This window comes from Octopus bimaculoides, chromosome 18 (genome assembly GCF_046866305.1).
Source record: "Octopus bimaculoides isolate indiv1 chromosome 18, ASM4686630v1, whole genome shotgun sequence".
Classification (NCBI taxonomy): Eukaryota; Metazoa; Mollusca; class Cephalopoda; order Octopoda; family Octopodidae; genus Octopus; species Octopus bimaculoides.
Genome location: NC_142945.1, coordinates 11,021,443 through 11,046,339, shown reverse-complemented (window position 1 = coordinate 11,046,339; position 24,897 = coordinate 11,021,443). Strand labels below are relative to the sequence as shown.

General features: G+C 38.4%; 1 protein-coding gene across 1 annotated transcript; it reads right to left on the bottom strand.

The window, feature by feature from the left end:
• Positions 1-2,783: 2,783 nt before the first annotated feature.
• Positions 2,784-24,571, bottom strand: LOC128249920 (uncharacterized). The gene is made up of 12 exons (XM_089365734.1): positions 24,490-24,571; positions 22,200-22,280; positions 19,970-20,209; positions 17,290-17,520; positions 15,626-15,739; positions 13,729-13,991; positions 11,303-11,616; positions 10,235-10,512; positions 8,531-8,724; positions 6,397-6,601; positions 4,479-4,708; positions 2,784-3,306 (listed from the first exon to the last, which is right to left on the bottom strand). Exons 1-12 carry the CDS (start codon positions 24,542-24,544, stop codon positions 2,977-2,979), a joined length of 2,535 nt encoding a protein of 844 aa, XP_089221860.1. The 5' UTR covers positions 24,545-24,571; the 3' UTR covers positions 2,784-2,976.
• Positions 24,572-24,897: the final 326 nt, after the last annotated feature.

The window sequence follows — 24,897 nt, the reverse complement described above, 5'->3', positions numbered from 1 at the left end:
TATATATATATAAATATATATATATATATATATATAAATATATATATATATAAATATATAAATATTATATATATATAAATATATATATATATAAATATATATATATATAAATATATATATATATATATATATAAATATATATATATAAATATATATATATATATAAATATATATATATATATATATATAAATATATATATATATAAATATATATATATATATATAAATATATATATATATATATATATAAATATATATATATATATATATATATATATATATATATATATATATATATATATATATATAAATATATATATATATATATATATATATATATAAATATATATATATATAAATATATATATATATAAAATATATATATATATATATATATAAATATATATATATATATATATATAAATATATATATATATATATATATAAATTATATATATATATATATATATAAATATATATATATATATATATAAATATATATATATATATATATATATAAATATATATATATATATATATATATATATAAATATATATATATATATATATATATATATATATATAATATATATAAATATATATATATAAATATATATATATATATAAATATAAATATATATATATATAAATATAAATATATATAAATATATATATATATAAATATAAATATATATAAATATATATATATATAAATATATATATATATAAATATATATAAATATAAATATTATATATATATATATATAAATATATATATATATAAATATATATATATAATATATATATATATATATAAATATATATATATAAATATATATATATATATATATATATAAATATATATATATTAAATTAATAATATACATATGTATATAATTATATTAATGGAGCTAGGACGAAAACCACCTATCCCCAGTGTTTTGCCCTTACTCTCTTAGTATAATTACATACATATGTATATTATTATTAATTTAATGTATAAATTGCCTATAAATTTTTATAGTATGCTGACTACTTGATAAAAATCATTAACGTGATTTTTAGCCTAATATTTTTATTATGAATTTATATATATATATGTATTTATGTATATAATACATATATATATATATCCATATATATTTATTCTTAATAGAGTTCGGGATAAAATCACGTTAATGATTATATCTAGTGGTCAGCATGAAATAAAACCTTATTTATTTATTTATTTATATGCTAAATAAATAATTATGTATATAACTATATTAAAAGGGATCAAGAAAGAACCTTATCCAGTTTGCTAGGAGTTACACACATTTTATTAATGAACATCACGAAACGATAATGTCAGAGGAATTCTGTAGCATGTGAATTATCTTCCTTGCATTATTTACATTAATGGAAACTTGAAACGGTTTTTCGGATATTTGTGAGTAGACATAGTCCATAATCAGCTGGGAGTTATTTGAATTGGCTTCGTTTACATTCAATAAAGTGTCTTGCTCGAGGATACAACGTACTGCTGGATATCGAACTCATTACCTTACGAGCGTGAGCCGAATACGCTAACCAGTAAGTCACGCGCCTGCACTTCCTAGAGCTCTCTCTCTCTCTCTCACTGTATATGCATAGGATGCGATGGGTAAATTGTCGCCATATTATATTTTTAATTTCGCGCATGCATATCGTTTGTTTGGTAATCTTCAAGTTTAGGGGAATAAAAAAAATAAATATAAATATTCAAGGGAAGTAACTGAACGTCTTACCAGTATTCTCCGTACATCTCTGTTTATAAATAAATCACACACGTGATTTGATTGACGTTAGGGTTAGGGGTGTGATTAATTTATTAACAGCTAGAAGAAAACGGATAATACTGGTAAGTCGTTCAGTTATTTCCCTTGAATTTTTTTTTTTTTTATCCCCCTAAACTTGAAGATTACCCGTTTGTTTTTGATTTTGTCAACTACACAGTATAGTAAGGTCAGTTGAAAAGTAGGGTCAGTTGGGCACCATCTGTGAGAAAGACAGCACCATGACGGATGTAACAGACCGACGGACGACGACGACGACGACGATGAAGGCAATGGCAGTTTACACGACGTTTAGTCTTTCATATCGGTATGTTGCTGGTTATTTAAATTGATAGGAATTGATTTATCGATGACAGATCTTTGTCATTTACGGATTCCTTGAGTGTGTGCGTGCGTGCGTGCCTGGGTGTTTGTGCGCACACGCGCATTTGTATATGTGTGTGTGTGTGAGTCTTAAATATTTTATTGTCCTTCTTTATATACTGGCTGCTGCTGCTGCTTTTTTTGTTGTTGCACATCTCTGGACATATGAGCGAGACAAGTGTGGAAATTTGAAAAGCAGTCGCTTACGACGTCGAGGCTTCCAGTTGATCCGATCAACGGAACAGCCTGCTCGTGAAATTAACGTGCAAGTGGCTGAGTACTCCACAGACACGTGTACCCCTTAACGTAGTTATCGGGGATGTTCAACGTGACACAGAGTGTGACAAGGCTGACCCTTTGAATTACAGGCACAACAGAAACAGGAAGTAAGAGTGAGAGAAAGTTGTGGTGAAAGATTAGAGCAGGGTTCGCCTCCATCCCCTGCCGGAGCCTCGTGGAGCTTTAGGTGTTTTCGCTCAATAAACACTCACAACGCCCGGTCTGGGAATCGAAACCGCGAGTTCGCTGCCCTAACCACTGGGCCATTGCGCCTCCACTCCAAACAATAATAAACAAAAAAAAAATCAAAACGAACAACCAAACAAATTTAGCTGCAATATATCGTTTATTGTTATCAGTTTTAGATTTATATAATCATCATTTTATAATTTTAATCAGTTTTAATCACTATTTCATTATATATGACTATCGTTACTAAATCAATTATTTTAATCATATGGTTTTCTTTGAGTAGTAGTAGTAATAGTAGTAGCAATACCACCACCTCATGATCGGGTTTTTATTTACAAACCACTAGGTAGAGTTCGTCAATTACTCGTTGTATGATGTTGTAACGTGACGCATGTAGTACCTTGCCTCCGCCGCGTCTCATTTCACGCAGACCTGTATCGTCTTTGCGCCCGACAGCGATGACTACGATCTTGGCCTTCTGGACAACGTGTATATGTTTACTCCAGCGTGCGATTTCCGGCACGTTTGAGATTTGACCATCAGTGATGACTATTACCACTCTCTTGACGTCTTTTCGAACGGTGTGTAGTGAGAGCGCAGAGGTTGACGTGAACCGGAGAGCAGCACCAAGTCTTGTTCCACTGTGTACGGGTCCGATCTAGAAATGGGAATAGAAACAAAAGCTATTGTAATAATTCTTTCTAATTTGGGCTCAGGGCCAACAATTTTAAGAGGAGGGATAAAATCGATTACATTGACTCCCAGTGCTCAACTGGTACTTGTTTTATCGACCCCGAAAGGATGAAAGACAAAGTTGACCTCAATGACACCTGAACTCAGAAAGTAAATAACCGAAAGAAATACCGCGAAGCATTTTGCCCAGTGGGGTAACAATTATGTCAACTTACTGCCCAAGAAGTAATGACAATAAAGGTGATTATACATGAGTCGCCATGATAGATCGCTGACCAAAACATTCAATTGTTTTTCTCCTTGTTTTCTCCATATTCTTTCTGTGGAAGAGCGTAGCTCGAAACGTTAAAGATTTTCTTATTTCCGAGCGTTAAACTAATACATCCTTTTGTTGTTTAGACCACCTGTCCTCGTCTGTTGTTTTTTTCGTAAATTCTCCCTAATTATACATGTGGTTCCCTCTGGCAAAGACTGTTAATAAAAGGGAGATAACCGTCCCCTCACACCATGAGGAGGGATTTGAAATTGAGGAATACATAAAAGAATGTGAATAGAGTTCACATATTATTTATTCATTTATTTTCTTTATTTCGAAGTTGTGATAATTTCTTGCTGGTAGCGATTATGTATAGCACTATTTAATTCTTTCTAGAAATCATCAAAATCTGTAACTTTTTCTTTAGATTTATTATGAAGTGAGACATTTCATTCACATTAAAGAGCGAATCAATTACAATCTCGAGGATATTTATGGCGTGTTTGTTTTCCTTTACTATGGTTTCGTTCAGAGGAACCTCATCTGCTCCATGGCAAAGAGAGAACTAACAGATAGTCAAAGTCAAGAAAAACGGGCTTTAGTGCATTAAAGCTTGTTATAGGGGCCCAACATTAAACCATGTTATCGGAGCCCAACACAAAAATATCACTGGGGATGATATTTTTGTGATATTATTTTTGGAGAAAAAATTGCGTTTTATATGCTAAGATTTACGGTCGGTTTCTTAATCCCGAACAACGATACTGTCTTGAATATAAACTGCCAATACTATTCTTTGAAATTTGGTACCCTCTCAAACAAAGCGAACGATGATATTCGAAGACGGGGGAAGAAATCACTGGAAGTCAATAAATACTTACCGTTTCGATAGCATCTTTGATTTCTTCCTTAGTCTTGGAGTCTTCAATGTAAAACTTATTGGTGACTTTAGAATTGAATAGCAGAATTCCTAATTGAGCTTGTGTAGGAGAAATGACCGAAGCGTTGACAAATTCCGTAAGGAATTTTTTGGTTTCGTAGAGTCCTTCTTCTCTAATACTGCTGGATATGTCAACCACAAACTGGATGTCAATAGGTTCAACTCCACAGACTAGCAGGGTGACAAACAACATAACATATTAACAATTCATTATAGAAAATTATATTTGATGTTATATAAATATATATATGATGCTATATCAATTGATATGTATTATTTTCTAACACTGGTTCAAGCAAAACTTCTTGCTGTGTGTTCAACAACCGACTGGTGGACAGCAGCGGGGAGAGGGGGAGAGGAGCGTTCGAGCTCCGAGCGATGCTTTGACGGGAATGCAACTTTTGGGTCTGTTGTATAAGCTTATATAGGCTTATGGGCCAGAGAAAGTAGATGCAAACTGAAGAACAGCCCCGGGCGGTGCACATTCCAACTACGCAACTTCTAGTGGGAATTGGGACAGGTTCTCCGTCTATTTCGACAAGGGGCATTCGGTTGTTTGACCAACTGAAATTAACCTGTAAGCGGTTGAGTATTTCGCAGGCACATGTAACTTTAACGTAGTTCTTGGGCTGAATCAGTGTGCCATGATCTGTCTAGATGTGAGACTTTGGATAACTTGCACAATCGTGAGAGAGAGAGAGGGGAGAGGAGAAGGACAGAGAGATAAGGAAAGACGATGAGTGGGAGAGAGAGAGAGAGGGAAAGAGAGAAAGACAGAGTGAGAGAGAGAAAGCGGGGAAAAGAGAGTAACAGAGAAGAATCGAACTCGGTAGTGCACTGATGCTTTATTTTACTGATATTGAAATGATAAAAGACAAAGTTCACATCAGCGAGATTTGAACTCGGAACGTAAAGGACATATTTAAATACGACAAGGTGATTTACTCGACCCTAACGATTCTGCAAAAAGTTTTAGGCCATCTTTAATATTTATGCTTTTGTAACATTTATCATTTATAAAACAAATATAATAATTCCCAAAATAGGCGTAAGGCTAGTAAGGCCAGCAGAGCCGAACATGCTTGGGGAGGATATGATCGATTTATCGACTCCAGTATGTAATTAATCAAATTGATATTTGTATTTTAAGACAGGGTGATTTTGATTTTTAAAGTGTAAGACCAATATATTTGCGGGCATTTCCATCTGTCTTTATATTTTTAACCACATGGTTCCGGGTTCATTCCCACTGCGTGGCACCTTGGGCAAGTGTCTTCTACTATAGCCTCGAGCCGACCAAAGCCTTGTGAGTGGATTTGGTAGACGGAAACTGAAAGAAGCTCGTCGTATATATATATGTATATATATATATATATATATATATATATATATATATATATATATGTGTGTGTGTGTGTGTGTGTGTGTGTGTGCGTGTGTGTATGTGTGTGTGTGTATATATGTTTGTGAGTGTGTTTGTCCCCCCCCCCCCAACATCGCTTGACAACCGATGCTGGTGTGTTTACGTCCCCGTAACTTAGCGGTTCGGCAAAAGAGATCGATAGAATAAGTACTAGGCTTCCAAAGAATAAGTCCTGGGGTCGATTTGTTCGACTAAAAGGCGGTGCTCCAGCATGGCCGCAGTCAAATGACTGAAACAAGTAAAAGAGTATACATACATACATACATACATGTATAAATGTATATATTATGTATGTACGTATTTCTGTCTATTAATGAGTGTGTGTGTGTGTGTGTGTGTGTACACACGCACACGACACACGTAGATGTGCAAACATACAGAAATGTAATTACGTCTCTCACAACCCTGTGAAATACAAACGTCGTTTCGACTTTACCTGGAACTTTCTCACATTCGGTCTTGTTGTCATTGTATGCGAATCCTTTATTACAGACACATTGCCAGACTCCTTCCCGAGTGATGCACTGTGAATTCTCCACACAGCCTTCAATATCAACAATTTTCTGTTGTCCTCTTGCTGTTCCGTCTTTTTCGCACACAGCTATCTTAGTGCAACCGGGTAGGGTCAAGTTGCTGCCCAACTGAAAGTAACATTGATGGAATCTTACAATGATAATTATGCAGCGATATATATAGGTGCAACTAAAAAGAAATCTCCGTTTCGATTTTGTTCCTAAGACAAAGCACACACACACACACACACACACACACACACACACACACACACACAGTGTCTCTTATTACTCTGAGTTTCGTCCGTTAATGCTCATGATCTTCAACCAAATTACGACTGAAGAAATGATGGAGGTTGCACATCTATACACATAGGTTTCCGGTTGTAGGGAATAACAAGGAGGGGAAAATGTGATAAAAGGGTAAAAAGGAAGTAGAATGAAGAAAAAAGAGGACAAAAGAAAGTGAAAAAAGAGGACAAAAGAAAGTGAAAAAAGAGGACAAAAGAAAGTGAAAAAAAGAAAAGAAAAGAAAGTGAAAAAAAAAAGAAAAGAAAGTGAAAAAAAAAGAAAAGAAAGTGAAAAGAAAGAAAAGAAAGTGAAAAAAAAGAAAAGAAAGTGAAAAAAAAGAAAAGAAAAGAAAGCGAGAAAAAGAAAAAGAAAATATGTATACTTGCATGTATCTATTGGTCTCTGATTATTGGATATAATTTACCAAATTCGTTTAACACTGAGTAAATAAATAAATAAATGCGCCCTTTTAAAGCCTAGCCAGGCTCATGGGCCCGGTTTCCCGGTTTCAATGGCGTATGCGTTCCCCAGCTGGACGGGACGCCAGTCCATCGCAGCGTGACTCATTTTTGCCAGCTGAGTGGACTGGAGCAACGTGAAATGAAGTGTTTTGCTCAAGAACACAACGCATCGCCCGGTCCAGGAATCGAAACCACAATCTTACGATCATGATGCTGACACCCTAACCACTAAGCCACGCGCCTCCACTAAACACTGAGTGCTTAATAGATATCTGCCTGGATTTTTAAAATCGTTTTTACTTCTTATTACACAGACATACATATCAGAGGCGACTTCAGGTCATCATCGTCACTCGGGCTCCTCATCACAGATTTCGCATATGACATATATGCCTGCTCGAAAAATTACACGTTTTCCTGCTTTATTTCTAATCCCACAAATGGCTTATTTTTTATATTTAGCACTATGCCTTTCTCCATTTCTAAGTTAAGGGTAAAAATAAAACAGCCCTGCAAGACACAACTGATCTTTGCACACAGACGCACAGAATAACAGTAATCAAATAACGACAGTGTCTGTACTCTTGACAAGAGATGTCAGTTAGTTTTTTTTACACCTACTAGGCTCGTTCGTATTAGCCCGAATTGCTGGATAACTTTTCGCTCCTTTAAGAACATTGTAAAACGGAAACTTTTCATAGATTGAAATTTAAATCCTAATCTCTATAGAGCTGAATAGACGTCAGTGATTGGTTGAAATTACAGAAATACGACAACTTTAACATGAAATAACTTGCGATGTACAATTTTTTGTTAAGAAGGCTAAGAGAAAAAGTTGTTTTATATGACACATTCTACCAGGTGTCCCAAGTTTGAAAGTGTTTCGTTAAGAAAACAAGTGTTGCCCGTCAAACCAAAAAAATCCTAGAAATTTATTGTTTCAAGAAAACATTGAATTACTTTTAATTTTTACGATTATAGATAACAACTCGGGCTGCAATTTCTGAGACCGAGTCAGGTGCTCGAGAGAACGTCTGCTATGAATGATACTTTTTGACACAGGGCACCTCTACGATGACCGCCAGACACCGAAGGAAAATAAATGAACTGCGACCAGGCTCAATAAAAGGAACCCGAGTTATTGGCTGCAATTACATACTTCAGTAGAAATTAAATCAGCTTGCAAATACACGTAGAGGATAGAGTGGACTACATAGAGCAGAATGGAGGAGAGAAAGCAAAATAGATAAGAGAAACGTAAGTGGAGAACAGAGCAGAATGGACAAGAGAAAGAAATACTGCTTGCCTTGATGTAAAATTCGTCGTAGGTACAACCACAGTCACGTGGTTTAATGCAATTCTCTCCACTGAGGACGTAACCATGTTTGCACACACATCCTTCAATTTCTTCTCTGATACAATCTGGGCTCGCCTCTACACAGGTTGGTTGGCATCCACTAGCTTTGTACTTGTATTCCATGTTGTCCGGGCAATCCATGGCTAGATGAAGTACATGTTTTATATGCTCTTACATATAAGCACTTAGAGACACGAAACAATTTAACATGCATACATACATATATAATACAAATAATAAATGGGTATATGCATATATACGTACATGTATGTACATACCAACATCTACATGTATAAATAGATGCATATCTGGGTACAGGACGTTGCAAACAAAACGTAGACAAATGATAAACAGAGTATAGAAAACACACAGGCCACATAGAGAACATATCCTTCATCAGCTGCCTCCATTCTAACACTGGCGTTTCGAAGAGTATATATATACACACACACATACACGCATACATAAGTAAATACACGTGTGTGTATATGTGGCATGTTCGCTATATCTGAAAATAGTTTCTGATTTAGACACAACGCCGGCAAATTTAAGAAAAAGGGACAGGCCGATACTATCAACCCCGGTACTCAACTGGTATTTTATTTTACCGATCCTGGAAGCTTGAAAGGCAGAGTTGACCTTTAACCTGGGACTATAGCAGAAAGCACTCGCCCAAAGCGCTGCGCAGTTGGACTGAAATACAAACCCCGTGGTTGAAAATATGTTTGTTAACTCTGCAGCCATGCCTGAACACTGGCTGAACTAATCGACCATTGTTACCTCCTCCGCCTTAGCGAAGGCGGAGGTATTGTTTCAGTCGTGTTTGTTTGTTCGTTCGTCTGTGGACAAGATATCTCAAGAACCGCTGGAGGGATTCGGATGAAACTTTCAGGAATGTTTGACCTCGTGACTGGCACAAACTGATTAGATTTTGGGATTGATCTTGTACCGGACAAGGATTCTGAATTATTTTTCCTGTTTTTTTGTTTTTTTTTAAATTTAATATTTTAGAGCGGTCGGATTCATTTTTAGTATTCTCATTTGTGAGAGCAGTCGAGTTTATTTTAGATATTCTCATTTAAAAAATCAACTCTGGCTAATCGTTGAGAGGACTTTGGTGTTGCCTTGACGGAGGTTTGCGCCCACTGAGTGCTCTTGTTCCTTTTAAAATAGGAGCGTCTAAGAAAAACAACAGCAGCAACAACTGCAACAACAAAACGCCAATAGAGTAGCAAGACGGAAAATGGTTGTGTGGTAAGAAATTTGCTTCCTAACCACATGATTCCCAGTTCATTCCCACCGCATGACACTTTGGGCGAGTGTCTTCTATAGCTTCGGGCCGACCAAAGCCTTGTGAGTTGACGGAAACCGAAAGAAGCCTGTGCGTGTATCTTTGTGTCTGTCTAACCAGTGTTGGTGTGTTTACGTCCGCATAACCTAGCGGTTCGGCAAGAGAAGCCGATAGAATAAGAACCAGACTCAAAAAGAAAGTCTTGGGGTTGATTAGCTCGACTAAAATTCAAGGTGATGCCCCTGCATGGTCGCAGTCTAATGACAGAAACAATTAAAATAAATAAATAAAATGTCTGAGATGCAAAAATAAAAGTAAAAAAAAATAAAATAGGAACGTATGAAATTTTTAATTCCACTCACGACAATTGACAAGAAACCTCCAATTGTAGACGACTCCAGCCGCTTCGCATTCTGCAGCAAAACTCTCCAGGGCGGCGCATACAATACTTTCGATGAATGTCGAATTGGCATAAAAGCAATAATCGTACAAACAAGACTCATAGAATTCTCTGACATCCTCTGCTCCCAGCTTTTCGATGCATTTCCCAAACATCCCTCTTGGATTGCGGATAATATTACAGTATTTTTCTCCGTTTATTTTACATACCTCATCAGGGTTAGGATCTTTCTCTTCACATCTGAATATCAAAAGTTATAGAAACATTAGAGATTCTTTTTTATACTCTAGGCACAAGACCCGAAATTTTGGGGGAGGAGGGGGGGAAGTCGATTAGCTCGACCCCAGTACGCAACTGGTACTTATTTTATCGACCCCGAAAGGATGTAAGGCGGAATTTGTACTCAGAACATAAAGACAGACGAAATACCGCTAAGCATTTCTCCCGGCATGCTAACGTTTCTGCCAGCTCGTTGCTTTAGCAACATTAGAGATTATTAATGTACAGATGAAGACGAAAAGAGAGAAAAAGCAGGAGAGGAGAGAGGCTAGAAGCTTAAATGAACGTGATAAAGTAAGTCTAATTATTATATTGTTGATTAACCCTTTCATTACCGTATTTATTTTGAGATGCTCTGTGTTTCTTTCAGTTAGTTTTAGATATAATAAAGAATTTAGTAAAATACCTTAGTTATCATTCAGCTAGTGTTAAGAACATAAATTGTGACTAAGGTTTGGTGGAAGATTTTAATTCAAAACTTAGGAAAGCAAGACATTTGTACTACAGAGCCAGAGGCGGTTTCAGGCCGGGTTGGTATCGAATGGGCTAAGGCGGCGAACTGGCAGAGTCGTTAGCACGCTGGACGAAATATTTAGTCGAGGTCGACTTTGCGTTTCATCCTTTCGGAGTCGACAAAATAAGCACCAGCTGAACACTGGGGTCGATGTAATCGACTCATCCCCTGTGTGTGTGTGTGTGTGTGTGTGTCACACGACACGCATTACTAACATTGTAACAGCTTACATCTTACCTGAGTTTAGGTTGATCTGAATCGTCTGTCACACGATAGCTCTCTCCAATAAGGGAAAACTTGTTCTTTTTGTGTACCACAACAGTTCCGTTGCTAGTCCTCATATCGTCCCTGTGTCCGTTGCAGTCGCCGCATAACCCAGTCATTCGTCCTCCGAAAGTTTTTCGGGGTACGCTAACCCTGACTCTGTGTTTGCCGTCAAATGATACGCGTAGCTTGAAGCTGGTCACTACGTGGATCCAACGGTTGGAAATCTTGATTTTGAAACCGCGTTTGTTGTTCCTCACTGGTGCTTCTACATTGAGGTTATCGACCTGAAAGGCAACGTAATGGTTAATTTACAGCTTAGTAGACCAACTGCGTGGAGGCGCAAAGGCCCAATGGTTAGAGCAGCGGACTCGCGGTCATAGGATCGCGGTTTCGATTCCCAGACCGGGCGTTGTGGGTATTTATTGAGCGAAAACACCTAAAGCTCCATGAGGCTCCGGCAGGGGATGGTGGCGAACCCTGCTGTACACTTTCACCACAACTTTCTCTCACTCTTTCTTCCTGTTTCTGTTGTACCTGTAATTCAAAGGGTCAGCCTTGTCACGCTGAATATCCCCGAGAACTACGTTAAGGGTACACGTGTCTGTGGAGTGCTCAGCCACTTGCACGTTAATTTCACGAGCAGGCTGTTCCGTTAATCGGATCAACTGGAACCCTCGTCGTCGTAACCGACGGAGTGCCAACAACAATAATAAGACCGACTGCCTCCACCTCCAAGATAACAAATAAAAGAATTAAATTTTAGTCGTATTTAAATAGACACGTTGTTGATGATGATAATGATGACGATGATGATGATGATTTTGGTGGTGGTGGTGGCGATGAGTAGTGAAATAATCATCATAAGTGAAATGGTCATGATTAAGAATATGATGAGATAATTGAAGATTACATGATGTAGATTTAAGGATAATCATGCTGCTGCTGCCATTATTGTTGTAGTTTAGTCCTTAGTCAGCTCCGATCTAAACCTCCTTGAATAATTATTCAAGGAGGTTTCAATTGTAACCCCTTCCATACAGTCTAAGCACTGCATTATCTGAAATGTATCCTTTCCTTCTCTTAAAACGTTGTGTTTTAAGACATATTTGGCTGCTATTTCTAGCAAGTCAAGTGAGGGTCCGTTATTATTGCTGTTTAGCCTTGGGTCAATCTTGTCTTTCTGACATAGTTTATCTAGGTATACATTATGCAATATGTGTTCCCTTTATTTAAGTCAGGGCCATAGTTCGATAGTGATTTGGCTGCTATTTTTAAGAAGCTGAACCGTGACCACCCCACCTTATCTTCAAATATAATGTATCTAGGATATTATATTATCTTCTGGGTCCTGTTTCAAAGGCAGTATACGTTGTTCGATTAAGTTTTAGCTACTGTTTCTAACAGTTCGAGGGACTTTGAAGGAACCTCTCAATGGCTTTAACATACATTTCATACATACATACATACCTTAAGTAAGGTAAAGTTACTTTTTCGAGTCATACCGACTCATAAGAGCCGGTTTCCACGGTGTATATTTTCCCGGCTTCCATGGTGTATATTTTCCCGGCTTCCATGGTGTATATATTCTCCACCTGGACGAGACGCCGATTCGTTGCAGGATTAGTCATTTTTACCATCTGAGTGGATTGGAGCAACGTGAAATGAAGTGTTTTGCTCAAGAACACAACGCGCCGCCTGGTCCAGAAATCGAAACCACAATCTTACGATCATGAGTTCAACACCCTAACCACTACGCCACGCGCCTCCATTACATACATACATACATAGCATCGAAGTAAATATTGGTTTAGTTGTTGAGTCCAAGTAAAAGAGGTGTTATTTTTCATCCTGCTGGGTGTCCAACGCAAACCACCCTTCTTATCAAGCAGGCTAGGTAGTGTTGCTTGTTTAGACGGCCCAACGATGCGACAAGTTGTACTAGGTTACCTGTTTCCAGAAGCACTAAGAGTGATATACATACATGCATGCATACATACATACATACATATATACGGGGCTCTGGGATACGTAACACACTGCCTAATTAACAATCTTGAGAAATTAGGCTTCTCAAAATCTGAAAGGAGAAAGCTGATTCGAAGACTACAAACTCAATCCAACACTGGAGCTGTAAAAATTTGTAAAGCTTTCCAGAAGTTTATCATTTAAGTATATATGAGCATGTCTAGATATGCAACTATATACATGAAAATACATACATAAAACAACACATACAAATCTGCACATACATACATACATATTGTCGCTGTGGTTGTTGGCGTAAGGCGGCGAACTGGTAGAATCGTTATCCTATTCAGCCAACCTATCGGCCATTTTAAACGAAACATTTAACTGTAATATCAAGTATCACTGAAAGAAACCTTCATTACACTTACCCTCATCTTGAGTTTTGGCAATAAACGGATACGGACACCGTTCAGAATAATGTCAACCATACGGGTGTAAGACACTTTCTTGTTACCTCTGTTTTCGTTCTTCACTTCAACATTGAAAAATCTAGCGCCTTTGGATTGCAGAGATCTTGCCAAAGTATATTTGCACGTTCCCATAAAGTGGATCAGTTGGCCGTCAAAGGTTCGGTAGTGAGGATCTCCAGAAGCTGAACATTTGCAATTTTTGCCCTTGAGAGGCGGTTTTTCTGTAACAGAAACAAGTTTGTAATTATTATTATTATTATTATTGAGTGAGAGAGCAGTGCATGCCATCAAAGTGACACTGGGGTAAAATTTACGAAGCCCAGTATACTTACCATGACTACCCGTCTGATAAGGGTACACCAGGCACATGCATCAGAATCATATGGGTGCCACATGGTGATTAAAATTCTCTTCTTTTGCAGGGAAACAAATACATTGGATAATTAAATACGCGGGCAATATTTCTAACTTTTGGTATTTCTAAAGAAAATTCTAAATAGTTTTAGAAAATAAGTTTTACAATTATTACAATTATCAAACAGTTTAAACTTTACTTTTTTTAATAATCAAATTATTGGCGTATCACTTACACACGTGTGTACGCCCCACCATATATATATATGTGTGAATGTATGTGTATATGTATGTATGTATGTATGTAGTGGAGGCGCAATGGCCCAGTGGTTAGGGCAGCGGACTCGCGGTCATAGGATCGCGGTTTCGATTTCCAGACCGGGCGTTGTGAGTGTTTATTGAGCGAAAACACCTAAAGCTCCACGAGGCTCCGGCAGGGGATGGTGGCGAACCCTGCTGTACTCTTCCACCACAAATTTTTCCACGTTTCTATTTTTGTGTCTTTCTAAACTAGGTGACCTGCGTACCATCACTTGACCTTTTCAACAAATAAGTAGACTTCTTTCTTTATTCATCTATTCATTTCTAGCCTCACATTTTAATTTGTGTGTGTGTGTGTGTACTGTCACCGTTTCATCCACCATTCACAAACAGAAACCAGACGAACTCTCAACGTCCTTGATTTTTTCTCATTAGAGTACATGTTTATTCAAATATTTCTTAATTATTTGTACGTTTGTTTATACGGTTTGTTTCTTCATTTGTTTTTTCTTAATATAAAATATTTTCTTTTGTTTCACCAAAGCAAAATAAGAAAAGAAATGAAATCGTCAGTCATATATTATCGCCTCAAGATAAAATGACCCCATTCTTCTTAATGTATTAAGGAAAACCTTTCTTTGAAAGAAATATTTATCCATATATATAATTTGTCACTGTCTAATTATTGTAACAGTCTATATAATTTGTTGGCCTTACTAAAAACCCAATTTAATCAGGTCTGTCTGTCTGTATGTGTTTATATGCATAAGCATACAAAAGTATATATCTCTTTCTCTCTATCTAGACCAGGGACCCCCTTATAAACGCTTATGAAATTTATACATAAATATTTGCTTAAAATAACATATATTTTTACATTTATTTATTTAACAGTATTTAACAAATAGGTTTATTGTCAATTAAAAGATTTCGATTAAAAAACATATATAAAATCAAATTGCCCATAAAAAGTATTTGCTGTCCACGGCCCCCCTGTCTTGTCCTTGCGGACCCTCTGTGGTCCGCGGACCCTCTGTGGTCCGCGGACCATAGTTTGAAAACCCCTGATCTAGACACATAGATATATATTACACATGTTTCCATGAGTATGCACGCGTGCGTGTGTGTGTGTGTGTGTGTGTGTGTGTGTGTGTGCATGTGTGAGATGAAACAGAAAAATGAGAAATTTGTAAAAATGAAAATTATAAAAACTTCAAATGGCAACATAATGGTGCGTTACCAAAGCATCCTTTTCCGTTGGGTAGTTTAGCACATCCCGGGTAGCAGACGCACTTTTTCTGGGAGTTTTCAATTTCGCACCGTTCCATAGGTCCACATTTCAAGTCGCAAAATACTGGAAAAGTTCAAAAGGAAAATCTATATGAGAAAGTAAGTCTTAATGTTGGATTTGTTTGTATTGTTGCAGTTTAGCTTCAGATTAGCAGCTAATTCACTCGAACTATGACCAAAGGCAGATAGACAGAGAAAGGGTGGTATCTCGGACTACAATACCAAATGTGTGCTCTGTTTTTATTTTCAGACGCTGATGTGTAATTTAAGGGAGATTAGGCTGTTATTTCTCACCGATGAAACGATCGAAAAGCAGTAGAACGCCGAGGTCAACTTTGCTTTTCATCCTTTCGTGGGGCGATAAATTAAGTGGCAATTGCCTACTTGGGTCGATCTAATCGACTGGCTCCCTCTCTAAAAATTTCGGGTCTTCTGCCTAGAGTAGAAAAGAATATCATAGATAATTCTACTCAATGTTTAATACTGATTTCAAATTTCGGCACAAGGCCAGCAATTTCGTGGAGGGTTAAGTCGATTACATTGACTCCGGTGTTCCACCGATGCTTACTTTATCGAGTCCGAAAGGATGAAAGGCAAAAATCGACACTGGTGGAATTTGAGTAGAACGCTTTGAATGCGAGGAACTATGAGGGAGGAAGAGATGTGGTCATCAACCTCACTGCAGTTGTTGTTCGGGATCACTCTCAGTGTCCTCAATGCCATAGGATCTGCCTGTCTCGTATCGATCTTCCAGCCACGCCCGATCCCACGAGAAACGATATATTGGAGGCAGAGAAGAATGAACGTCATGGATCGACGCTGTCATCACTTTTGACGGGCAGTCACAACGTTAGCAAAGCAAGCCTAGTGAGCTATGTTCCTCTCTCATGATAAGGAAGTTCCTCTGGACATTACTGTCTCGAGTTATAAGACTCATAGAGCTTGTCACTCAGTTTCCATGGCGTGTAAGTGAGGAAAATCAAATCACACCACTCCAAGTCTAGCGCAGGGTAACTCATTTACAACGAGAGAACGTTACTAAAGCAATGTGAAAAGAAGTGTTGTGCTCGAGAATACAGTTCACCGCCCGGTCTGGGAATTGAAACCACGATCTTGAGATCGTAAAAGCAACACCTCTAACTACTAGGTCAGGCGCCTTCAGGTGGTATGTTGTTGTCGGCACTCCGTCGCTTACGACGTCGAGGGTTCCAGTTGATCCGATCAACGGAACAGCCTGCTCGTGAAATTAACGTGTAAATGGCTGAGCACTCCACATACACGTGTACCCTTAATGTAGTTCTCGGGGAGATTCAGCGTGACACAGAGTGTGACAAGGCTGACCCTTTTGCATTACAGGCACAACAGAAACAGGAAGTAAGAGTGAGAGAATGTTGTGGTGAAAGAGTACAGCAGGGTTCGCCACCATCCCCTGCCGGAGCCTCGTGGGGCTTTTAGGTGTTTTCGCTCAATAAACACTCACAGCGCCCGGTCTGAGAATCGAAACCGCGATCCTATGACCGCGAGTCCGCTGCCCTAACCACTGGGCCATTGCGCCTCCACATCAGGTGGTATAATAAGCTAAATTATAATTTTAAAGGAACTTGGGCCACGTACTCGGATTCTTCTGGTAGAAGTCCCAACCAAAGAAGTTCACACTGAGCGGATATTTAGAATAAGTCACGTTCGATAAGTCACATTTGTTATGCTGTTTTTTGTATTCCATCACATTACAGTATGGCAAAGTCCTGCATTTATCAAGACATTCTTCCACACTGACGTTGCGTAGTCTCTCCAGGTCATGATCTCTGATTGAAACTCCGAGTATCTTGATATATTCTTCATTAGCTGGAATAATGAAAAAAAAAAAAAAAAAAATTAAACAAAGTAAAAATTCTAAATCGTGTTGACGACGTAAACAGGAATGATGACGATGATGACGACATAAATTATGATGATGATGGTGGTGGTGGTGGTGGTGAGGGTAATGAGGATGACGACGATGACAAGGAAAAAAAAGGGTGGACAAAAAATATAAAACAAAAGCACAGACTTCACTCGACCCGGAAGGAATCAAAACGAAAGTTGACTTCGGTAGGATTTGAACTCAGTACGAAAACAGACAAAACAAATAACATAAGGTATTTTTTTTTACCGACGATCTAATGACTCTACAGATCTGCCGCCACCTTATTGCTTACAAATAGTCCACGAGTTCAAATCAACTGCATGCTTTTCGTTGGGTTTAAAATCGGTAGATCACTTTATTTCATTTACATTGCTTCGTTTTATATTGTTGCTGAGAAATTAGGTATCAGATACTTATATTTGTTGTCTAAGATAACCAGAACTGGCCATTGATAATTAGCTATACATACGAGTAATCATAGTATCAAAGAGAAAGTGTCAAGTAATTATTTGAACAATTCTATTTGATTACGTTGCTAGCCTATATTCTTGCAACTTTACTCTGGCAGATATGGTGAAGTCCATGGCTTGCTGTTGAGGACATAAAAAAAGATCTAAAGATCTGGGATTATTTCACACATTAGGCGAGGTAATTAAAGCCAGCAGGATCCGAGGAAATATCCCATGTTATAAATATCCTTATTTTTAAGGATTTCTAGAAGAAGGTTACAAGATGGGATGTGTAGTTGAAAGATCCGGAAGTTTCTCCAAATCGAGCCGCTATTTCTCCTCATTGTGATTAGAACGTCGCAGGAAAGAACTGCAGGGCGGATCCTTTAAGCCGAGCCAAAAGGCAGGAGACCAAAAGAGTAGACCAAGAACGAGATGGCTGGAAAATGCCCATAGTCTCAGTTGGTCACAAGGGAACCCAGCCGGAAAATATAATGACGGCTACTTCTGATAGGACCCTATGGAGAAGATACCTGAGCACTACATTCATAACCCTCCTACGAATAGTATGCAGAGAAGACGGATGGATAACTTTCATTTGTTACATTAGAGATTGCCACAATGTCTTTGATTTCATTGTTAAACGCCCAACATTCTTCTCTCGTTACGTTAAAAAGAATTCGATTATAGTCTTTGATTTGGTTCCATAGTTAAGCATAATACTCGAACTCATGTGGGGAGAAACAATAACACAGATAATTCTTTCTATTATAGGCCCAACGCCTGGAATTTGCTGGGAGAGGAATAGTCGATCACATTGATGCATGTGCTCAATTGATGCTTATTTTATCGATCTCGAAAGAATTAAGGGTAAAGTCGACCCCGGTAGAATTTGAACTCTGGGCGTAAAGCCGGAAGAAATGCCATTAAGCATTATCTGACATGCTCACGATTCTGCCAAATCACCGCCTTAATGATGTCATAGATAAATAAGGCAGCAAGCTGGCAGAAACGTTAGCACGCCGGGCGAAATGCTTAGCAGTATTTCGTCTGTCTTTACGTTCTGAGTTCAAATTCCACCGAGGTCGACTTTGCTTTTTCATCCTTTCGGGGGTCGATAAATTAAGTACCAGTTGCCTACTTGGGTCGATCTAATCGACTGGCTCCCTCTCTAAAAATTTCGGGTCTTGTGCCTAGAGTAGAAAAGAATATCATAGATAATGCTACTCAATGGTTAATACTGATTTCAAATTTCGGCACAAGGCCAGCAACATCGTCGAGGGTTAAGTCGATTACATTGACTCCGGTGTTCCACTGATGCTTACTTTATCGACTCCGAAAAGATGAAAGACAAAAATCGACACTGGCGGAATTTGAACTCAGAAAGTAAAGACAGACGAAATGTTGCTGAGCATTTTACCCGGCCTGCTAACGATTCCGCCAGCTCGCCGCCTTACTCAATGATTGACATTGCGATTGCTGTTTTAATTGTTGTTGGCCCTCCGTCGCTTACGACGACGAGGGTTCCAGTTGATCCGATCAACGGAACAGCCTGCTCGTGAAATTAACGTGCAAGTGGCTGAACACTCCACAGACACGTGTACCCTTAACGTAGTTCTCGGGGGGATATTCAGCGTGACACAGAGCGTGACAAGGCTGCCCCTTTGAATTACAGGCACAACAGAAACAGGAAGTAAGAGTGAGAGAAAGTTGTGGTGAAAGAGCACAGCAGGGTTCGCCACCATCCCCTGCCGGGGCCTCGTGGAGCTTTAGGTGTTTTCGCTCAATAAACACTCACAACGCCCGGTCTGGGAATCGAAACCGCGATCCTATGACCGCGAGTCCGCTGCCCTAACCACTGGGCCATTGCGCCTCCACAGTTGTTTTAATAATCCCTCTACAAAATATGTTAAGAATAGTTTAACTCTAGAATACTTACGGTTAAGCAACTGGTAGAAATCTCTATAGTGGCTGTATTTGGCCTTGGTTTGTTGCCCATTGTGGTAAGAGAGGAAACAGTTGTTATTCTTTCTCCCAAATTCGAATGACCGACAACCGTGCGTAAGAAGACATTGGTAAGCACAGTCTTTGAGCGACATGTTTCTGTGAATGTCGATATAGGTGTGGAGTGGTACGTAACAGTACTTGACTTCAATAAACCATGTTTTCGTAATGACACCTGGAAGAAGAAGAAGAAAACAAACAATGAGAAAAAAAATAACACAGAACACACAATTTCTAGGTTTTTTCCCCCCCTTTCAAATCAAAGGTTTCAAATTTTGGCAGAAGGCCAGCAATTTCGGAGAAGGAAGTGAGTCGATTACATAGACATCAGTGCTCAACTGGTACTTATTTTATCGTTCTCGAAAGGATGAAAGGTAAAGTCGATCACGGCGGAATTTGAACCTAGAACGTATAGGCGGACGAAATACCACTAAGCATTTTGCCCGGAGCGGTAATAATTCAGTCACCACCGCCTTCCAGGTTTTGATTGTTGGCACTCCGTCGGTTACGACGACAAGGGTTCCAGTTCATTCGACCAACGGAACAGCCTGCTCGTGAAATTAACGTGCAAGTGGCTGGGCACTCCACAGACACGTGTACCCTTCAGCGTGACACAGAGTGTGACAAGGCTGTCCCTTTGAAATACAGGTACAACAGAAACAGGAAGAATGAGTGAGAGAAAGTTGTGGTGAAAGAGTACAGCAGGGTTCGCCACCATCCCCTGCCGGAGCCTCGTGGAGCTTTAGGTGTTTTCGCTCAATAAACACTCACAATGCCCGGTCTGGGAATCGAAACCGCGATCCTACGACGAGAGTCCACTGCCCTAACCACTAGGCCATTACGCTTCCAGGTTTTGATATTGATATGAGAAAACAATAAAGGGGAAGCTCGTGCTGATTGGTTAAACTGACTTGGGTAGCCAGTCGAGGGGTCAAACTAGATCTTGCGGACCGAATAGACGATTATTCTTTAAAATGGTATTTGTAATATAGGCTAAAGTAAAATTGACAAAGGGGTCACTATACATTAGAATAATTTTATTAACAATAGGAGCAAGCGTGGCTGTGCGGTATGAAGTTTGCTTCCCAACCACACGGTTTCAGGTTCATCCCCACTTCGTCGCACCTTGGGCAGGTGTCTTCTACTATAGCCTCGGGCCGACCAAAGCCTTGTAAGTGGATTTGGTAGACAGAAACTGAAAGAAGTCTGTCGCGTGCGCGCGCGTGTTTTCCCCATTGCACCACTTGACAACCGGTGTTTATGTCTCTGTAACTTAAAAGTTAGTCAACAGAGACAGATAGAATAAGTACTAGGCTTAAAAAAATAAAATAAAATAAAAAAAACAGGGCTGGGATCGATTTGTTCAACTAAAAATATCTTCCAGGTGGTACTGCAGTTTTATTGACTGAAACAAGTAAAAGATAAAAAAAAAAGAAAGAAAAAAAAGAAAGATTACAAAGTGTTTGTAAAAGCTTCTGCGCACAAATGCGTAGGGAAACTTATCAACAAGAAATATACTGTATAATTAAGATCCCTTGATTAAGAACATGGATAGAAATTATCGAAATGAATGCATACAGTTCTTGAAATGACCAATAGTTGGTCGAAACCTTGCACCGTTTCGGCTGTAAAAAGAAACTTTCAATAGCATTCATGTTATAAGAATCAGTTCAGACGAACAGGTGAGTAAATTAGAAAATAAAAAGAGAATTATAAAAAACAAAAACTTCTCTTTGGTTTGGTGTATATAGAAAAAGTGAAGCAGAAATGGGCCATGTTCTTTTAGTATATGAATTTATAAGCTTCTTTTAATTTGGTAGAGATAAAAGAATCCCTGAGATGCACTGATTTGACATACGAGAACCGGTTTTAATCTTGATTCTAGTCAGGCTCCGCTTTATTCCTATCTTATTCTTTCTCTTTACCTCACTTTGTCCCACTCGCGTTTCTCTCTCCCTCTGGGAGAAATCGGCTGTGATTAGACATAGAGAAGAAGAGGTTCAACCAGGTTTATAAAATGCTGTTTCCCCACCCGACGCTAAGACCAGCCGTATATTATACGACAATGCTTCTACGACTCCATATAGAAAGAAAAGCCCCCACCGAGAAAGGAAAGAAAGAAGGAAAGAAGGGAGGGCAGCAGGAAGAAAGGCAGGAATACTTACTTCCAGGTATTTCAACGTTCATTAAGTATTTATCATACTTAATATCCCTTCGGTAACGGTTCAATCCATCGGGCGTAGTGTCTAGTATAAAAAGATTTTAAAAAATTAAAAAACAACATACAAACAAAGAATTACGTAAAGAATAAAATGTTTTGAATGACACAACAATGCACTATGATACAAACAATGGATTATAACCACTGTTGTAATTTAATCATCCATAGTCTATACACAGGCTAGGGCCCCAAATTAACAACATTACAACGAAAGCTTTCCCGATAAGCGCGAGCTCTCCCATCGGGTGAAGCTATAGCGTTACTTCGTTCTGTTTTTATCATGCTGTTTCCTTGACAGAGATACTGGGGTAGTTTGTCATTGCCTTTCCCAACTGGATGGCCGTTGGCTCACAGGAAAGTCATCTACCTTTCAACAGGTCTTGTTTTAAACCCTCTTGGCTGTCAGGACACTCTCTTCACAAAAGTAGCAAGCCGCTTGCGGTATAACTGAAATATTCCCGAGCTTATTCTAGTTTTCACCCTTTTGAATGAAAAAGGTTCTCTCATTTCTCTTGATAAAAAACTCTGAATTATTATAGGTTTCTCTCATGGGAGAATCTTCACAGCAAGTTTATAAAATCCTCATCAGATATACCATAAACCTAACCGCATCTAATGTACTAAACAAGTACCTATATACTCACTTAGTACATGAGTCATTGTTAATAATAAAATTGGTATCGACTTTGTTATAAAATCGCACGATATCTAGATGGTCTAATTGAAGTTCAGACTGTCTGCATCAGAGGTGAATGACTTGCCTAATATTATAATCTATTATTGAGAAATTATTTTAACTTCTTATATATACTAAGATCTTGCATCTTCCTGTCTTACAAAATTTGTAGAAATTACTCTTAGGAGAAACATGCCGTGGCATTGGTAGCAGGACACGATATCGATATTCACTTGCCTACTCGTCAGGCCTGATGTCCCAGTAAGGAGTTTGCTTCTCAACTACTTAGTTCCGGGTTCAGTCCCACTGCGTCGCACATTGAGCAAGTGTCTTCTACTGTAGCCTCGGGCCGACCAAGGCCCTGTGATCATATCTGGTAGGCGGAAACTGAGAGAAGCCCGTCGTATATGTGTGTGTATGTGTGTTTGTCCCCCATCCCACCGCTTGACAAACCGTAACTTAGCGCTTCGGCAAAATACACCGATAGAATAAGTACCAGGCTTTTAAAAACTAAGCACTGGGGTCGATCCGTTTGACTAAAATTCTTCAAAGCGGTACCCCAGCATGGCCACGGTCTGATGACAGAAACAAGTAAAGGATAAAAGAACACTTTACTGCCATTGGAATCTACCAGTCTCTTATTCTAGAATTTTCTTTGAGTTTGGCAATTTCTAGTCTTGTGCTGGCAGGTGCATGGCTATGGTTAAGAAGCATGTTTTGCAAGCACATAGTTTGGATTCAGTCCCACTGTGCAAAATTTGGGCGTCTGTTTTCTACTATAGGCCCGGGCTGACCCATGCTTTGTGAGTGATTTTGATAGACGGAAACTGTCTGGAAGCTCGTTGTATATAGTATATATATGTGTGTGTATGTGTAGGTGTGAGTGTGTGTGTGTGTCTGCCTGTCTGTCTTTGTGTCGTTGTTTGTTGACGTCTCCGTAACGGAGCGGTTGGCTCTGCTAAAAAGACGAAAAAACGTAAATACAAAACTTTTAAAAAATGTACTGGGAACGATTTGTTCGACTAAACCCTTCAAGATGATGCCTCAGCATGGCCGCAGTCCAATGACCGAAACAAGTAAAAGACAGAAGTGAAAGATAAAAAAAAACTGGCTTGAGAGGAGAGTAGAAGTCATGTTGTATCGACTAAATGTGAACATAGTTTGTCACTTCTTGCATTACAAATCGCGTGTTAGTCACACATGAAAGAAATACAGCGGAAGCTCGGTTTACGAATGCCTCTCATCACAAATAAATCGATTTACGAACAATTTTTCAAATATAAAGTCTCGGGGTGACGAACGGTGTCTCGAATAACAAACACGCAAGCCAGGAACAAATGTTGGCGACAAAGCTGGAAGTATCAGAAAGAGAATGTTGGTTGTTGTCTAACTTTGGCTCAGTGGACATACCCGCTCGAATTCGCCATGCCTTCTCTTGAATTTCTTAAGGGAAAAATAGTTTCGGTGGACGAACATTTCGGGTGACGAACGACCTTCAGGAACGAATTAATTTCGGAAACCGAGGTTCCAAATTCTACCAAGTCAAAATTCTACTTACTCTGACAGAAGACAACGGCACACAGGCAGCTAACTAGGAGCAATACAATCTTCATGGTGAGAGTTCACTGAAAGAAGAATGTACCACAGACTAACAGACTTCTCTTTATATAGAAAAATATTCTTGACAAAGGGATTATGTAAGCTTTATGAAATTCTTTAAAATATCTAAAAAATATATTCAATTTTATTTAACGAAGATTTATGAAGTCCACAACACCTGTGAATGAATGCGATAACGAAGACAATTGCTTAGACACAAATATGAAGCTTAAACAGGATTAAGTTGTCAATGTTTAAGAATATTTCCTTAAATTTGGTTCATTACTTATTTGTGAATTAGCTGTGATCAGATTAAAATCAATATGCTATAAGCTTCTACCTGTTAACGTATTTTAAGTATTTACCC

Bases quoted from the DNA above. Each gene is read 5' to 3' on its own strand.
- LOC128249920 (XM_089365734.1), bottom strand. From the start codon at position 24,544: ATGAAGATTGTATTGCTCCTAGTTAGCTGCCTGTGTGCCGTTGTCTTC. The intron at 13,992-15,625 runs GTAACGCACCAT...TTTCTGTTACAG, and splicing joins CAACGGAAAAGGATGCTTTG to AAAAACCGCCTCTCAAGGGC. The intron at 10,513-11,302 runs GTAAGATGTAAG...TTTGATATTCAG, and splicing joins TCAGATCAACCTAAACTCAG to ATGTGAAGAGAAAGATCCTA.